General features: G+C 42.8%; 1 protein-coding gene across 1 annotated transcript; it reads left to right on the top strand.

The window, feature by feature from the left end:
* The first annotated feature begins 205 nt into the window (after window positions 1-205).
* LOC308120765 (neurogenic differentiation factor 2-like) lies at window positions 206-4,917 on the top strand. The gene is made up of 2 exons (XM_080481570.1): window positions 206-535; window positions 2,352-4,917. The coding sequence occupies exon 2, from the start codon at window positions 2,365-2,367 to the stop codon at window positions 3,451-3,453; it is 1,089 nt and encodes a 362-aa protein (XP_080337696.1). The 5' UTR covers window positions 206-535; window positions 2,352-2,364; the 3' UTR covers window positions 3,454-4,917.
* Window positions 4,918-19,795: the final 14,878 nt, after the last annotated feature.

Genomic DNA, 19,795 nt, shown 5'->3' with positions numbered 1-19,795 from the left:
TTTTTGTGCCATCCACTCCTTATTCCATTTTCTCTTTCAGCTTGGTGACAGATGGCGAGTCCCTCTCCCCCAGGGGAAGCCAGTCTCTGTGAATGCGGCCGCATGTCAATCACCGGCTCTCATGTGATGGCTCTTGCCAATGACGTGCCAGCCATATGGGCCTGGCATCAGAGCTGGTATGTAACCCACCCAGTCCTTCCTCAGAGGTGCCACACGGCTCCCTCCGCGCGTTTGGGCTGGAGAGAGCAGCAGCAGCAGCAGCAGAAGAAGAAGCAGCAGCAGCAGCAGACAGAGCAGGGTGGCAGGAGAGGAAGGAGAGAGAGAGAGAGAGAGAGAGAGAGAGAGAGAGAGAGAGAGAGAGAGAGAGAGAGAGAGAGAGAGAGAGAGAGAGAGAGAGAGAGAGAGAGGGGTGAGAGCACAACCCAGCGCCTCGCCAGCACAAGCATCCTTGCAGGGCGTGTGGATGTGATGCCCACCCGGAGAGAGATGGTGTAAACAAACCCGCTTTGCCCCATCACTGAGCTCCACCACAGAGGTAGGTTGCACATTTCTACCCCACTATTAGAGCATCGGATAAAGATCCACCTTTGGGATTTGTCTTTGTGCACATGCCTACTTGCAGCCTCGATGAAGGGAGAAATAAGGTATCTGTGCCCAGGCAGGGGTGATTTTAATGCGTTAGACGTGTTTGGGAACATTTCTTTTCGCTCTCTCTTGGTGCGTCTCCTCACATGGCGATGGGATCAAATGAGCTTGCAATCTCCGTTTAAAATCTCTTTATCACCGATTCAAAGAAGATACTGCTCTGGCTGTGTTTAATTTGAGAAATTTCGTTTGATTAAATCTACAAATCCATTTCGATCCGGGATGAAAAAGGAGAGGAGAATATTCTGGCACTTTTGCGTTGATAAACTGAAATTTAGTCACTGAGAAGAATGAACATTGGTGAGTGTATTTTACATATTTCCCAATTATGTATTATTGTGTGTGTGTGTGTGTGTGTGTGTGTGTGTGTGTGTGTGTGTGTGTGTGTGTGTGTGTGTGTGTGTGTGTGTGTGTGTGTGTGTGTGTGTGTGTGTGTTGCCGCACGACGCGCGTCAGAGCACCGTGGGGGTTGAATTCTCCACAGAGATACACAGGCTAATTGACAAGGTATTGGTTGGCATTAATTACATTGTGCTTACAAGATTAGATAAAAAATACGTCCTTGGACTCCACAGGCACAGCTGAGCTCAGGATACTTAGAAATCTGTGAAGATTTGGGCATCATACAGCTATTCCTTTGACTTTGAATCTTATTTTAAAGCTCCGTTTCCCCCCGCATTATCTTTAGGCGTATTAACATTATTTATGTAGGGTAGATAATTAAAAAAAAAAAAAACTAAAAAAACTAAGATCATTCTTTTTTCCAAAACCATACATTTTACTTTAGATTTGATTTGCTCATAAAATGAGAGAGAGGTTTAAAACAAAGTGAGGTGATAATCAAGCAAAACAAAGACTTGGTGTAGATGTAACTATTATGGGCTGCATTCATTCATTCATTCATTCATTCATTCATTCATTCATTCATTCGTAAAAATCCGAAAGAATTATGTTTATGAGAATCTTCTCCTCTTTTGGCTCTTTTGAATATACATTCAAATGGATTGCATTTAAGAGCACACAGACTTAATTTAGACAAACAATTTCTTTTTTTTTTGGGGGGGGGGGGGGGGGGGGGGGGGGGTTGTTACGTGTCCACTGTGTGTCTGATTGTGCTGGAATGCTTCCAAGATGGTAATTTATTGGAGTGAGGAGGGACCGGCACCCTCGGTGCACCCTGGGGGATCAGATGAAGCAGTCCGATCCGGGCAGCCTGAGGGGACACAGCCAGGCACATGTGGAGGCCGGAGAGTGGCCCACGCTGTTGCTTTGTACCACTGCACTTCAATCCCATCCGATTTTATTGACATGAAATTCTCACCCCTCAACACATCTTTATAACCGATTAATGGCAAATAGATTTTTAATGCGGAAAAAGATGTGCGTGGCCAGAGGCCCTGTACTTTCGTGTGAAGCTGATATCAAACATGCTTTAAACTGTCATTTCTTTTTTTCCACATATAGGTTGATAAGATGTTTCCCTTTAATAAAACATTTGAATTTTTGGCTGTTATTAAGTCCAAATCTTTAAAAAAAATAAAATAAAAATCTAAAAACAGCCTAAAAGGCAAAGAAATACCGTCAAAAGAAGAATGAAATAATCTAATAACTGTAGAGAAGAGACACCTGAAGGCCTTCCTGAAGCAGGTGCTGCCTCACCCATGGGCGCGCAAACAGATACTGAAGTGTGTGTGTCTGTCTTTCAGGCTGCTTGCCACGATGTTGAGCCGTCTGTTCAGCGAGGTGCTGCCGGACGTCCAGAGGCTGGCGGCTGACTGGGTGGAGGACAATGAGAACGAAGACTGCAAGACCAACGACGACGAGAACGACCACGAGCCCTGTCACCTCGACGACGACGAGCTGGACGACCCGCAGGAAGGCAGCAGCCGGGCTGAGTCCGAGATGGCCGGCGACGACGACGACGATGACGACGACGAGGCCGAAGAGGAGGAGTGCGGGGACGAGAACAGCGGAGACAAACCCAAGAAGCGAGGCCCAAAGAAGCGGAAAATGACGGCGGCGCGCGTGGAGCGCTCCAAGGTGCGCAGGATGAAGGCGAACGCGCGGGAGCGCACGCGCATGCATGACTTGAATTCGGCTCTGGATAACCTGCGCAAAGTGGTGCCGTGCTACTCCAAAACCCAGAAACTCTCCAAGATAGAGACCCTGAGGCTGGCCAAGAATTACATCTTAGCGCTTGGGGAAATTTTACGCAACGGAAAACGCCCAGATGTGGTGACCTACGTGCAGATGTTGTGCAAGGGCCTGTCCCAGCCCACCACCAACCTGGTGGCGGGCTGTCTGCAGCTCAACACCAGGAATTTCCTGACTGAACAGTGCACAGACGGAGCCCGCTTCCACGTGCCGAGCTCTCCTTTCTCGGTGCACCCGTACCCGTACCGCTGCTCCCGCCTCTCCAGCCCCCACTACCAGCCCGGAGCCGGGTCGCTCAACCTGCGCAGCCACTCGTACGGCCCTGCAGGCTACGAGGCCGTGTATCCGCCCGGTGGCACGTCCCCAGACTACAGCAGCCCAGACTACGAAGGCCAGCACAGCCCGCCCGTCTGCCTGAACGGCGGACTGTCCGGGAGGCAGCAGGAGTCCTCCGAGACTGACAGGAACTATCACTACTCTATGCATTACTCCGGACTGTCCACCTCCCGGCCCGGACACAGCATACCGTTTGGGCCCTCTGCAGCGCGCAGCGGTGGCACGCACTCAGAGAACGTTCCCCCTTTCCACGACGTACACTTGCACCACGACAGGGCTCCGCCATACGAGGATCTCAATGCTTTTTTCCACAATTGAGCCTCCACAGTGGATAAATCAGACTTAATTGACTTCACAATGACAATCCTTATAATGTCTAATATTGTTTGGGGAAAAAAGAGCTCCTTAAAAGAACGAGAGATGGAAGTGGAGGAAAGAGCCCTCTGATTATCTTCTGTACTCTACTGATGTCATCTCTATACTGTTGTACATCCTATCAAAGTGTGTCCAGTATTATCCTGTATGCAGAACGAGTGCAATTGACTTTAACGATGTATAGGCCTACATGAAAATGTTATGACACAAACAACATAAATAAAAAGTGTTTTATAATTGTCTGAAATGATCGAACAAATCTTCTTTTAAACACCAAGAATCATCATTCACTCAGTGGCTGTGGTCTTTCAGGAAATAACACCCAGTAAAGTAAGAACGTGCGCTCAGTTAACATTCCACACAAATAAAACGGATTTGAAACAGACCAGAAATCCTTGGCTGCAATCAACGATTTTCTTTCTATGCACCGAATTCATAGATAATTCAACAGACAGGAAATTATTGTTATAATATATAGTTGTCTGTGTCACAGTTAAATCGACTGTTAAAGAGTTTGTCCTGTTGATCTCAGTATTGTGCATCTTGCCGTCAACAGATTATATGATCATACTAAGATCCTTTACAGCACAACGCTATTCTGAAACATAAAACTGGTCTGTCTTGTCAAAGGAATTTTTCTATTTATGCTTTATTTTTTCAAATACTGAAGTTTACAATTACAAATTCGGCAATTTAAAAAAGCACTGATTGCTCATCGTTATGTGGAGTAATTGCACAAAGAACCAGAAAAAAACAGTTATTGGAAATAAATACTCGTTACTGAGCTCCTAAACTGGGAGATTTCAGACAAACCTGTTGTACATTCTTTCAAAGGATGTACAACAAGAAACATGAACCGAACTGATATAACTATAATACACTTAAAGAAAATGTGGGATTGTAATTTTCATCCCTCAAATTGTATCATAAGTCGTGGGCACGTTGACAAGTACGCAAAGTGCGTATTTCTTGAAACGTGCAACAACAACAACAAAATCCACCAATAGTTTGGGTTTCAGTGAACATCGGTGATCACATTCAGTTATGCACATTATCAAGGATGTAGAAATTATTCAGAAATGCACATGAACGCCTATGTGCATGCAGAGGAATGTTATTTCACCTGTTAATGGGCGAGCTGTCATACATTATCGACAGGATTCTAGATTGTGTGCAGAGATTGATTTTTAGCTTTGATGCCGGAGGGGAAATGTAGTGATGACGTATCCGGACACCAATTTACCAAAACTAATGATTAACAAAATAATTCAGAAACTGAACGAAAACAAAACCGAAGTCCAACCAAAGACATTTACTTATAAAATAGACGCTATATCACATTTTTGCTTCGAGTACTTTGTTTTGCATGTCATGTTATGGTTTTAAATAAATGATTTCAGCATTCTCAACAATGCATTGCACTGTATTTGTTCAAAACCATTTGTTTAAGGCCTCGCACAGCCAGGGAACATTAACTTTGCGCAGCATTTCACCCAGAGAAGAGAGCGAGAGCCCGGTTTGTTTTGCATCACAGTGCCGGTGGATCTGGGCCCTGTCTCTCTCTCTCTCTCTCTCTCTCTCTCTCTCTCTCTCTCTCTCTCTCTCTCACACACACACACACACACACACACACACACACACACACACACACACACACACACACACACACACACACACACACCACGGTTTGATTCTCAGGTGGGTATATTTGAACAACTGCGTGGATATTACACTGATCTCATTCACAAATCACAACACTAATTTATAAGATAATAATAACAGATTTAATCATAACAGAGTCTGGGAGCATTCGCTTGATAAACATTTCCGTTTTCGTCCAACCAAAAATTGATAACTAAATGTCTGCTGCACAAATACTGTCGTTTGAAGTCGATCTGCGCATTTGGCAGACAATGAGGTAAAACCTGTTCACCAATTCAAGGGAGGCTCGTCCCTCCTGTTACAAAGCATCCTCACGATTTCACAGAACATGTGACAATCGGAGTTGATTCGGGCTGATTTCTCATATCAATAGTGGGAGCGTGCAGGCTCTCTTTGGACCGATGCCCTGGGTCCCATATGTTGCAGCGGACATCCAGGGGAAATCAGCACCGGGCACCGCAGGGTGGAAACTGTCCCATCCAACACTAACCCCGGCAAAACAGCAAAGGGACGTCAGCGGATTGTTACACGAGTTTGACAGAAAACATTTTTTGGGATTCAGAACATTTTAGATTATTTGAATTTAATCAAATTTCTGCATTAAAGATCCGTCTGACTCACGAAATGAATAAAGGGGGTGGGCAGGTGCGAAATCAGGTGAATCAATGGCCCGATGTTTTTTTTTTGTAATAATTGAAGAAGCCCAAAAAAGAAAAAGAAAAAAAACACGATGGACACACACTCTCTTTTTCTCTCTCTCTCTCTCTCTCTCACACAGTCATGCCCGCGCGCGCGCACCCACACACACCTTTTCCACACAGATCATGTACACAAATGATGTCTAGTTAAATAGATAAGTAAATAAACATTTTTGAAAGAATTTGGCAGAGATGCAACTTTAATTATCATCAGGTGTAGACAAGAAAAAGCGGATTTTAGACACGTTTTTCCCCTGACATACTGTTGTTAAATAACAGGTGTGCACTCTTAGAGATAGTCAAACATGTTTTTTTATTGGCTTTGAATTATTGATGTTTAATAAAATTTGCTAAATTTAGAAACCTTAAACTCTTTATTTTTGAACAGGGTAAATAGTTGCTGTTCATATATTTTTAAAGGTAGCTAATTGCCAAAGTCTGTGATTATTTTACACTATATTGTTTTTATCAAAGGTGACATTTAGCGTTTATTCTTTAAGTAATTTCAAACATCATTCAAAGAATCAATAATTGACGCGTCATTTGTACATTTCAGCTTGTCAATGCCACAAATACGGTTTCAGAAAAAGATTGGAAAAAGATGGATTGAACGCCAATACCGACTAAATATAGGGAAACAACAATTAGCCTGAATCAAATATGCAAAAACAGTCAAGTTAAATGTTGGAATACGCTGTCAGATTGACAATCTTCTCATATGTGCAGATTTTTACATTAATAATTAAACCAATCTTCCAACTGTATGTCGAAATGAGAAGATCCCGTTCTCTGAACACTTGTAGCCTGTAAGCAGGTCGATACCTAAAATATGAACATTTAAACATGTATGACGTGCACACGGTCATCACTGCGGACCCCTGAAAAAGGCCTTTAACTCCTGAAGTGCTCATCTTGCGTTAGGTGAGGCAACCGGCATAAAAGTTGCGCGTTAAACGCTCCACTGTTACCACCGGGAAAAGGGGGGGGCGGCCGCAATGCACCCAAATTATATATGTTGAGTTATTAAAAGAAAACAATATGGGTCAACATGTATTTAGATTGCACTGAAACTGTTCTTCCTGTGTAGTCTCCAGCAGACCCCATGTCATGATTTGTTCACTTAACTTGGTGTTCCCAGGTGAAAAGGCGGGTCTCAAAGGGCAAGGTGAGAGACACCTCTGGGGTTTTATGCTGTAACCCCTCAGTTAGCTGGTGGATTCTTTAGTGAGGAGGGGTGGCGGCTGGCAGGAGATTTGATGGCGGAGCTTGGTGCCAAGTCGCTAAATGTCTGAGCACCAGTAAAGCCAGAGACTAGTAGAGCCCACCATCACCAGCCCGGTGCCAGCTGCGCCACGTGGCAGCCAGGCGGCCCCTGCCAAAGTGGCCCTTGTGGGAGGGACCCAGTATTTCTTTCCTAATTCACTCAGCATCTGTTCATTATTCTCCACCGTTAAAGGAGGCTGAGTGTCCACACGCGGCCCGCAGAAAGGAGACCTTTCTCTCGGCCATGCGCTTTTACGCAAGAACACGTGGAACCACAGTCGGACATCAGTCAGGGTTAAAGAGGGTTTCTTCTTCTTCTTTTAAATATCCTGTCAGTGGGTACTAATAATATTCTTTATATTTTTATGCACTTCAATTCTGTGTGTGACTTTTCACCTTTCAAACTCACCTGTAGACGGCTTTAAAAAATGTAATTCTCATTCTTCATATTACAATTCAAAAGTGTTATTATTATTATTATTATTATTATTATTATTATTATTATTATTATTATTATTATTATTATTATAATATGAATAATACATAATAATATTAACCCTTTTTCTCTTCGCATTTAGGATGATTAAATTCGTGATCATCTCCTAATTATATATTTCTAATAACCGGATTTGACAGTTTAACAGGTTTAACAGAGGTCAGCAGACATGCTTGTCACCTGATATCACCGCATTATCATTCCAAAAAAAATAAATAGACAAATGTGTATAAGTGACATAACCAAAGTGCATAAAATCAATTAGCTTGGAAAGTATTCAGATGTAATTGTGGAAATGAATGTTTCCAAAATACCATGCAATTATAGTAATTACCTAATCCAGTGCACGAGGTCAAATTAACAGCTCGAAAAACGATCAATTTATTCTGTAAAATCGCTGCACATCTCTGTGAACACAGCAGAACGTAGAGCCACGCAGGCCTACTGTGGTTTAAAAATGTCCATCTGGTCAGTTCCACTCTCATTTATCAGATTAGGGAAACATTTATCGGATTAATTATTTTGGGATTAATCTGTAAAAAAAGAATATTTCATGGAACTAATGAGTGTCATGATTATAACACGGAGGGCTTTGTTGTGTGGGAGAGGACAGGGACATGGGTGGACTGCAGAAAAAGAAAAAAAAAAAAACAACACGTCAGAATAGCAAGTGCTAACACTATTAAAAGATGAGAGACAAAGTCCCACTGTTAGGCCAAGATGAGTTTGTAGAGCTCCTGTGGGGCAGTGTAGGTGTGCATGTGTGTAAGACAGACAGACAGAGGAAGAGCGAGAAAGAGAGAAAGAAGTATATATATATATATGTATGTGCAACATGTTCTATTTGTCTATTTATCACTTGCTTCCCACCAGTTGAAAGAAGGAACAAAAACCATCCCTGGGATGGATCTGTCTGGCTGTCTGGCTGCATGTAGAGCTAAATTTGGGAGTCACCTCCACTGCAGTGGGCATGGGGTGCCACTGCATCACACTCTCACCCACCGTGCACCCTCCCACCACTACCACCCTGCCAACCTGAGCGCCACGCCCAGCTCTGTGAAGAGCGATGAAGCTGGCATAGGGTGAAATTCCACTGCATCTGTGGAAACAATAGTGCTGTGAGCATGTAGGTAAGCGTGACTGCACGCACGCCTATACGTACACCCGGCCCGGTGGTGTGTTTTGCTGTTACACAAATTGGAGATTTACAAAAACATGCAATAAAAAAAAGGTGTGAGAGGCTCAGTCAGTGTGGTCTTGTGGTCAAAACAGACACACACAATGAGACGCATTGAAAGGCCTCACGGACAATCGATCCAGTATAGAAGCACACAGACTGCAGCAGTGAGGATTCGTCATGTTGGATGTGTGTGTTGCCCCAAATGTGTGTGTGTGTAGTGTACAGTCTGTGTTGTGCATGGTAGGGTATAGAGGTTGTTGTCACTCTGCACAGATGGTGGGAGTGTTTTTTTTTATTTATTTATTTATCTTTTTGGGGGGGGGGGGGGTGGTGAGGAAATGAGGGGGGGGGAAAGGGAAAGGAGAGACGAGGAGGAGGGTTGCGTCTCTGATGCTGCCATGCCACGGTCACACGGGCAGCAGTAATTGGCCTCCATATTGAGGGGTTTTGCGGTGCTGCAGGGTGGGCAAACTCCCAGCTGGACCTGTCAGATGGTATTCAATCCAGCTCATTGCCCCCGCTCCTCTGCTCCTTTCTCCTCTTTTTCCCTCTGTCTCCTCTTCTTCTCTGGCATGTTGGCTTCTTTTTGTTCTCCTCCTCATCCAGCCTTGTTTTTACCCGTTTCTTCCCTGTCTCTGCTCCTTCCCACACAGAAATACTTAAACCAACTCTGCCTCAATGTCCCTATTTTCTTTCATCACACACTTATCACTTCTTTCTTTCTTTTTTTTTTTTTTCCTTCTTCCACACAGCACTTTCCTCTCCCGGCTTATCACTTTTTTTCCTCACCTTTTCTCTTTTCTTTACTTTCCACTCTTCAGCTTCTCTCACTCATGGCACATGGTCACTTCTATCTAACACGTTCAGTATCTTAAAGTACATCACACCCTTGCTTAGCTCTTCTCCGTCGCTGGTCACCCACACACACACACACACACACACACACACACACACACACACACACACACACACACACACACACACACACACACACACACACACACACACACACACACACACACACACACACACACACACACACACACACGGTAACGTTTCCCTCACTCACGGCTTTATATTGATTTCCTCCTCATTGGACAATGACACTGTGTGAACAGATTTATGTCCCCACAACACGAGTAACACAAGGGAACACAAAAACACCCTCACACACACAAACGCACACACACACACTCACACACCTCTTACAATTACTTCTCCCAGGATGCACAGATTAGTTCCCACCCCTGCAGTTGTGTCTCTGTCTGTGTCTGTCATGTTCGAGTAAGTTTTGACTGGCTATTAACCAACATGCCCATCAGTCCAGGAAATGTTTTCTTCTTTTTACATGCATGGTGGAGCACAGGCATTCTGTCAGGAACTGGTGCAGGTAAAGATAAAAGTTAAAAATGAATGAAACACACACACACACACACACACACACACACACACACACACACACACACACACACACACACACACACACACACACACACACACACACACACACACACACACACACACACACACACACACACACACACACACACACACACACGCAGCTTCATATTGCTTTGAAGGTTATTCAGTCACAGTCTTCAATAGAGATGATGACAGATATGAAATGGCAGGCTATCAGGTGAGTTTAAAATTTAGTGTTGTATCACAGAACTGAACTAAGTGTGAAGCGCAGACATGATGGATGCTTCTGTGATGCAGCCATCCTGCTTGAGCTGATGAAACAGTTTGAAACAGGCACGTGTATTTGTTGGGTTTAATACATAATGGTCGGGTGTGTTCTAAGGGCTCTCCGCTAATCTGTTGCATGGATGATGCATCAGACTGGTTCATCTTTAAAATACAGAGATTATTGAAGAGGGTACTGTTAAATCACTCAGACCACCTAAGAAAATGTGAGATAGAACCTTAATTTAATACTTTAAATCTGAATTTTATGTTCGCTTCAATAACCAAAAAGGTAAATCATATGAATGTAACACGCCAGGATGTTCTAGGAGTTCATCTCAACATCTGTCAAAATGTTTTGAGCATACGTAAGATTAAACTATTAGTTTTGAGCCATATGGGAAAATCCCTCAATTGGAGGGTAAAATGTTTACTTAATGTACATTAAAATGTTTTTAAATCTTTACATTTTTATGGAATCTCAGTGAGTTTTTTTATTTTTTATTTCAATAGTCAATAGTGAAAGTGGTGCATGCATTCATTTTACATACATTAAATGTAGTATGCATTTGAAAGGTATTGTTTCTTTAAAATAAAAGGGATACTTGTCTATTTGGATAATGTATTTTGCTTGTTATCTCTTTTAGAATTTCCAAGAATTGAATTATAATCATCCAAGGATTTCAAGTGTACCCTGTAATATTACCAACTATTCTCCTGTAACATCAACCTACCAGAATCCTTCAATTTATCAAACTGTCGGAGGAAATTATGTGAAAAATAATTACTCTATTTCTAATCTTCATACATCAAAACATGCATGTGTAACTACCAAAGACCCAACTGTATATACAGTCGAGAAAGTATGTGGCAGGTGCGCAGGTTTCATTTAAAGTTCAGTGAAATAGACCTGTGTTGGCCACTGTCCATATGTTTCCACATTGCCCCACTCTTGCACCAGACAGGCAGGCAGCCCCCAGATGTACACCCAGAATAACACAGCAAAAACTCCCTAATGAAAGAGGAACTACTTTTCCATCTACCTTCTGCATGCAGAACGTTCAGTTGCTCAGATTTGAAGCAGCAATTACTGGGATCACTCTAAAAGGGAGAAGTCACATATTCAACCAAAATGGAATTTTTTACTTTTCTGAAACTATGATGCAGAGGAGATTAAGCATTTAACATAACTTAGAAGGCATAACAGAGAAAAATCTCACAATACTGAGACACCATGGGCATGGCCACACATGTATGTGTTTGAAATGAAGTGCCTTTTCAGGAAAACAACATTATCTTATTATGAAAAATCCACCTTATTCAAAAGTAAATTCCGAATGGACATAAATCAATATTACAATAATACATTTAGCCACTATTTTGTGGTATATTGTCTTTTTAAAAAGATGTGAACTATAAACAAACCTGAAAAAACCTAAATAACCAGTCCAGGTCTGTATACAAGGTTAATATATGACAAACTAATAGAAAAAAAACAAAACAAAAAAAACAACAACAATAAAACACACAACAGAAAATGAAGACATGCCTCCTTCCCGTCGAGTGTCTTTCTGCTGGTATGTGCTGCTTTGAGGAATCAGCAGTGTGGGGTTGTAATGGACTAATGAACAGCTGTCACTGAATTTAAACACTCTCTCGCACATACACAGACTACCACAGTGTCCCTCATGCATGCAGATGCTCTCATACACACTCGTGCAGACACGCATCCACACACATGCAAATACGTTCCCTCCCGTTAGTCGCTGGTCTTGACTTCGCAGCCACCCACAGGTTTCGACTTTGTGTGCATCTGACCTCTAAAAGTGCATTTATCCAAGGGTGTAATGTGCTTGGTGTGCATATATACCACATGCATGTCCATTTAATATATAGTTTGATGAAAATCAAGGCAGAGCGTGATGTTAATTAATGAAGACCTAATTTCTAATTTAAGACCTTTTCTTATTTTTGTTTTACTGTGCAGATATGACCGACTGCATATTTGAATGCAACTGACATCACGTAGACTGATTTTAAATTTAGTGTCACATTTTGTTGTAGACGTACGAAACACTGGCTTCACATATTCATATGTTTTTGCAGCACATTAACAGAAATACGTGTTCCCGGCATAATTATCTGACAACATCATTGAATGTTGTTAGATAAATATATTATAAATTCAATCCTACGGATGTCAAAAAAATAGTACGGTGATTAGACTGAAGCTGCAGGATTGTAATCGGTCCAAACAGTGATTGTTTTCAAATGTATAGAAAGTCAATGTTTTAAACTGTGAATTAAAATTTCACTCATATTCCTTCATTTTAAAAGTGAATCTGCTAATAACTTGCTCTCAACATATTTCTTCGCAATCTGACAGAAACTTGCTTTATTCCTTGAGGTGTGGTGACCTCAGTTCCTAAGTTTGGGCTTTCTGAGGAGCAATACACCAATTAGCTATAAAGCAAATTGAATAAAACTGTTTTGCTTAGAATGGCAAATGTCGGGTGTTTCAGATATATTAAGCATCAGTGAACATTTGGACAATAAAGCTGAAGCCTTAGAGGCCTAACTAATGGACAAGGGTGTAGTTTTGAACAGGCTTAACACATAGTGATGTCAGATCACTTTATCAGAACATCTCCAAATGTGCAGCTCTAGTCTGATCGGGTGAGTATCTAAGTACATGGAAGAAAACGTGCAGAACTAGCAGCAGGGTCATGAGCGGCCATGGATCATTGATGCACACAGTCCTGTTGAAATCCCACCTTGGAACTTCCAGGATTTCATTAATCAGTAGTTAACATAGCATACCTTCACATGTCTGGTTGACTTTGTGCTCTGATGTGTCTGCGTTGTTTTGGCAGGAAAATGAGAACAAACAGACGACCAGGCAGGAATGCATCACGTGGAGCCATACGATACAGCTTGCTGCTACTTTCATAAATCATCGCTCTGTTAGCAGGTATGAAGCATATCAGCTTCATCTCAGCTTCACTGCCACCTTAACCTGAACTTACAGACCTTAAGATATTCTTACATTTAGTTGCATTGTGATTCATCATGTGTTTGAATGTATTTTGTGATTTAATGCAGTTTAACGTGTTATCATTTGCAGACTGGTGGTGTTTCTAATAAACTGTCGATGACTTTAGCCTCAGGTAGCGAGGCATGTTTCCAGACTGTGAAAGACAACATGCTGCGCTCCATATTTGGAAGACCCTGGCTCCAGACGATAAAGGCAACACCAATAATCCCCTAGTTTTTTAAGTGGCTTCGACATAAACCAGCCTGTGATGCTCCAAAGTCCTGCAGTCTACCAGTCAAACCCACGGTATGTACGCCACTGTCTCTTTCATCTTTACAGCCATTTGTCAGTCCATCTATGTCAACCTCTCCGTTAGATACGGAGAAGGAGTAAACAAAATGGAGAGTGTGTCCCGGTGGCAGGCTTAAGGCAAAGTATTGACACAGCCGCCCACTCATGCTTTCTCAGATTAAAAGAGATTATGAGAAGAGGAGAGAGGAGAAGAGCTCTCACTTCACATCGCAGCGTGATGGAAAGGAGAGGAGGAGGGTTTGAGGGTTGCATAGAGACATGGTCGGCATCAAACACATGTTTATGCATATGCACACGCGGATGCATCGATGTGTAGGAACATAAACGCCAGCACAGGCTCACAACCCACTTCAGCTGTGAGTGTTGGAAATAACTTCTCCTGGGCTTTATCTAAGAAAACAAGGAAGGCACACCATTTCAGCTTTTTAACTTTGGGAGTCAAAATCAATTTAGCCACATTTAGGCCGCTTATTAAAAAACTCCATATATTTTTCATTACCGACAAATCATGAAAATACCACATAAGAGAAAATTGATGAAACAATAATTTTTTTTTTTGATACTTCGTCCTGTTTAAAACAGGAGTACTCTGTAGATTTTAAGTTATGTAAATTGTGTATTTATAGCTCACTGTTTTCAACTGTAAATTAATTCGCATTTGTACTGAGTATTTATGACAGAGCCATGTCGGCAGAGGAACAGCAGTATCAGTCGTTTCAGCAAGGTCTCCGGAAGACATCTGCTGAAGCTCAAGTGACGACGCCCCGAACCAACTGTTGTCATGAACAAGAAAGTCCGGGTGGGGAGGAGGTCGGGGTGGATGCAGGGGTCAACAAATCATCTGACTTCAACTCAGGGGACTTTATTGCTTTATTCCCATTTTTCATTTTTCTAATAAGCAATCTTTTTCTCATCTTATCACTATATCTCACTATTATTAGACAAGTCACTATTATTGTAACCATGGCAACATTAGATCTAAGTACAGAGTATTTGGATTGGTACTTCTACTTGTATTGTGATATCAGTATACCTCTGAATTTATCTTTGGTGTGCAATTTGAAACCAAAAGATTGAGAGGAGCCTTTTCTTACATGCCGTTATAAATAAGTCATTCTTGTATCCAGACCAACTGTCCATCCAGAATGTTCATTTGACTCAATATGGGGCAATTTGGAAAAGGCAGCGTACACCCTGGACAGATCGCCAGCCATTCACAGAGCAAACACAGAGAGACAGACTACCCTGTGAGTTACTACCCTCACAAGCATGTCTTTGAGTCATCCTATCGACAACCCGAACCGTAAAGCAGAAAGCCAAAAGCTCACTTGATCCTGATTTTCAGTATGAATACAGACCATGAAAGTGGAGTTTCACAATCTTTTTGACTTTTTGGGTTATAAAAATTGGTGTCATAAGAGTTACCACAGGGATAACTGGACTATGGCTTTTTGATCCTTTGTTGTCGGCTCTTCTTATCAATGTGAAGCACAATTCACCAATAGGGAACGTGAGCTGGGATTAGATTGTTGTGAGACAGGTAAGTTGTACCCTACTCTTTATGTGTTGTTGCAATAGTAATCCCAACAAGATCATGCAGAGGGAAAACATACAATTTCCACACAGAAAGGGGCTCGACTTGGACAAGTGGTAATCTTGGTGTGACTCACTGGGCTGAAACTTTTTTATTTCCTTTCAGTTTCTGGTGATAGTTTAGACGTGACAGAAGATGAGTCTTCACAACATTACAAAGTGTTGGTACTGAGGGCACGGGCCATTTGTTTGGTTTTATTCTATTTGGTGATCTTGCTGCTACGACAGCTGGATGGCTTTGTGTATAACTTAGTGAAAAGGCTATAATTTGACTAATATTATAGTGTGTGTGTCATCTTGTTCAGGGTTTATGAGATGAGAGTAGCAGAAGAACTGTAACCCCAACTTTCCATATCCATCCATCCATCCATCCATCCATCCATCCATCCATCCATCCATCCATCCATCCATCCATCCATCCATCCATCCATCCATCCATCCATCTCAGTCCCTAATCTCCTGGGACGTGATAGTTCTATACTTGAGTGTCACTCGCAATAGCAATCCAACTTGGTCGTCTGTCTGCGAATGTCCGTGTACTGGCTCATTAATGTTTATAGTATTGTTCTCTGCAGGCATGTCTGTGGGGTTTCATTACAAAAAAAACCCAGCAGTACCAACTCATGGCCAACTTCAGTGTAAATTGACTTTTCTTTTTAACGTTGTGTGCAAATAAGATTTTTCTTAAACAAAAATTAAAAAATTCAGCATTTTCACTTGAAATGTCATGCAAACGGAACATGGCCTTCGTGACTTTGACATTTTCAGTGCTGACACTATGGTAGCCTGGAGGTCAGAGAACTATACCTGTGTTCAGAGGTTCACAGGTTTGAATCTCTGTGCTGACAGGCAGGATAACCAAGTAAGGCTCAAGATGGTAAATGGATTTTACTGATGTTGCGCTTTAACACAGCTCCAGCTTCCTACGGTGGCCCAGAAGGGCAAACAGCACAACACAACAGCAAAAGTCACAACACAACAACAAAAAGCTACAACACAACAACAAAAGACAAAACATTATCCCACCCCTCAGGAAATAAAATGTATACGTATGCATGTATACCAGTCCAATGTAGATCCGTATATTTCAGCTTTAATGTGAGCACATTGCAAAATTGAAACCAAAACAAAAAAGGGGGGGCTTTTCAGTGTAAGGTTAGGCCCTTTCACTGATTGAGTTAAAGGAAAATAAATATATCCTCAGACTTATTCTTCTACTTATCCAATGAAAAAGACATAAACGGTCCTCAGAAACCGTGTTTTAACAGTGATATGACTGAAATTTAACCACCAGTCAGAAAAGTGGCCAGCCACCACAGTTAAACATCAGAGCGAATGAGAAAGTGCATTCGTATCCGGCAGGATGAATAAATCAACACTTTCCCCTAAATTAATCTCTCTCAAGTTGAAATTTTATTACAGATGAGCTTGGACATCTCCATGGTAACAGGAATTCCACCGCCATTCCCAAGTGGGTTTTACAACCGGCGTGTACGGACTGACAGCGTGACACGCTGTGCACACTGCGTACACCATACACCTGTGCACAGACAGAGAGGAAGGAGGCACATAAACCACACATTTATTTAAATCTTTCACTAAACTGTACAGGACACTGAAGTCATTGTTCAAGCATGGAAATACCGTGTCAGATTTTTCACTTATACCACAAATAAATGTCTTCGGACTGCTCAAGTTTTGATCTTATCCCTACACACACACACACACACACACACACACACACACACACACACACACACACACACACACACACACACACACACACACACAAAGAAACAGTGCACTTTGAGTCTGCTGTTTTCTTGGTCTTTCCAGTTGGCGGCGGCCAGACGCGGCAGAGTTGGCACAGCCAGAGTCAGAGTGCCAGGGGGAATGGAGCGCCACATGGCATGTTCATGGCAGGGCCAGCTGGGGGTGGGGGGGTGGTGGGGGCAGTGAGGGCTCTGTGTGTGTGTGTGTGCGTGTGCGTGTGCGTGTGCGTGTGTGTGTGTGTGTGTGTGTGTGTGTGTGTGTGTGTGTGTGTGTGTGTGTGTGTGTGTGTGTGTGTGTGTGAGTGTGTGTGTGTGTGTGTGAGTGTATAGATACATGCATGTGTGTGTGTGTGTGTTGGGTATGGTGGTGGTGGAGGGGTGGTTTTGCATCTTAAATTCCACAACATCTGTTCAATAGGCAGCACCATATATACCGCTGAAGCTGGTGTGTTTACAGGCAGCCATTGTAATTGGGGGTTGGTGCAAGTGCACTTACTGTGCATGTGCGTGAGCATGTGCGCCGTCTGTGCATGCATAGGTGCTGTGGAAGAGCGCAGACCAGGACGAGAGAGAGAGTTATGATGGGCAGGGATGCAGGGTACGAGGAGAAAGTTAAATTTTTCCCCACTCCTGGCTCAGCAGCTTTTAGAGCATGAAATACAGCCTTGGACAAAAAGCACAAAAATCAAACGAGAGCTATTAAATTCCCCCTCACATATGGCCGTTTTGCTTGAGGCTGATTTATGGTGTCTGACGTGAGCATCACAATTTGTAGTTCATCACAACAACTGGGTTACGAGTAATTTCAGCTATCATCTTCCTACAGTCTTGATGCCAGTGAACTAGCTATGTAGTGGCGCGTGGGGAGTCATCACTCTCCTCCCCAGCTCTGGAAGTCAGCAGACAGACACTGAGTGGGCACGAGGCATCGGGTTCAGAGGCTTCTCACCTCCGCGGATGAGAAGCTGAAGTCAGACCGTGGCCCCGTCTTCACACATGCGAGCACACACGGAGTCGCAGGCACATGCATACAAACACGCAAACGCACACACACATACATCTCGTCCCCCTCCTCGTCATCCCTGCTGGCACTTTGGGGAAAAGTACCTCCTCCCACTCCCATTTATCTGCCCCCACTCCACCACCCCCTACCCCCCCACCCCCACCCGTGGCAGCCGACGTCCCTCGCAGCGTGGCGTACCATCTGTTGCCCCCCCCGCCCCTCCTCTCCACTCCACCCCCATCCCTCCAACACCATCCCACCCTTCTCCCCCAAACCTCCTCCGCCTTCCCGTACCATGCTATACCCACACGACACCTCTATAGGCCCGTTCTGGACGCCACCAACACTGGACTTTAGGATTCACAAACATGTACGTCCTAGTGTTAAGGCAATTATAGATACTCAGATAACACCTTCATGTAATATGTTTCACAGGCAACTAATTCACAAGTGCACCAGTGTAGGGAGGTGGCAGTATAAAACAGTGTGCGCACCATGTAAGTGCATCATTCAGCATAAAACTGCGCAGACGTGACACTACACACAAACTACAGATGAAGTTGTACAGCAGGAGAGAACACATAGGGTTCGCTGATTGCTCTCATGAATGTTTAATCTGCGAGGCTCTAATAGGGATGAAGTCTGTAAAGCCTCCTCCAACACCTTCAGGCTAAAAGTGAAGCCATGCCAAAAGCCTAATTAAATGTTTTTTAAACCTTTCCCCTTGGAGAGGACACAGAGTAGTTTCACCCCAAAGTGTAGCTGTGCCACGGTGAGGTGGGTTGATGTGGACTGAATGGACCTTCATCTGGGCTTTTTCTGGAATTCTTAAATTCTTGGTTATGATTTATATGCAAAATGTCTTTGAACAGCAGAAATGCTCGTCCAGAGAAATTTTCATCATTTTGAGTGTCTTTCATTGTTAAATAGAAAACATGTAAACATATACAGGCATGTAAAACAGTTATTTAATGGAAATGAAAATAAATATATAACATATGAAAGACCTAATAATCATTAGTGTCGTTATTGTGCATTTTAAAATGTAAAAAAACAAAACGAAGTTGCAGTAAAATAATCTGTAATTCCAATATAAATTTTTTTTTTACGTTTTTAACATCCAACTGCTTTGTTATTACGATTTTTGAAGTCATTCATTCCAAAAGTGAAATAATTTCTATTTTCAGCAAATACTGCATGACCAGAGAGGTTAAAAGAAGAACGAGACCTGCCTCTGTGTTGTAATTCAGATAGAGTCATGATCTCTGGGAAGACGCTGGCAGTGAGACTCGGGGGTCATTCCAGCTGATTCTAATGTATAAAGCAACAAATCACAATTTATACGCTGCATTTGCCAAATTAAAAAGTGGAGGCACTCTTGACCTCGGCAACCAGTCCTCTTCATATCTGACACGCGATTTGAAAAGACATGTGGGAGCCGAAGATATGGATCACAATGACTCACTGCTTGCGAGGCAATCAATCTGCATGTTTGGGCATAAAATTTAGATTGACACGTGGATTTGGCAGGAAGCTGATAGTCGCCTCTCAGCGCATATTGTCCAGTCGATGCTATCAATATGTGG

Source organism: Lipophrys pholis, assembly GCF_963383615.2.
Source record: "Lipophrys pholis genome assembly, chromosome: 1".
NCBI classification, from domain to species: Eukaryota; Metazoa; Chordata; class Actinopteri; order Blenniiformes; family Blenniidae; genus Lipophrys; species Lipophrys pholis.
Note: the sequence above shows the minus strand (reverse complement) of the source record. Positions and strands in the feature narration are given on the sequence as shown.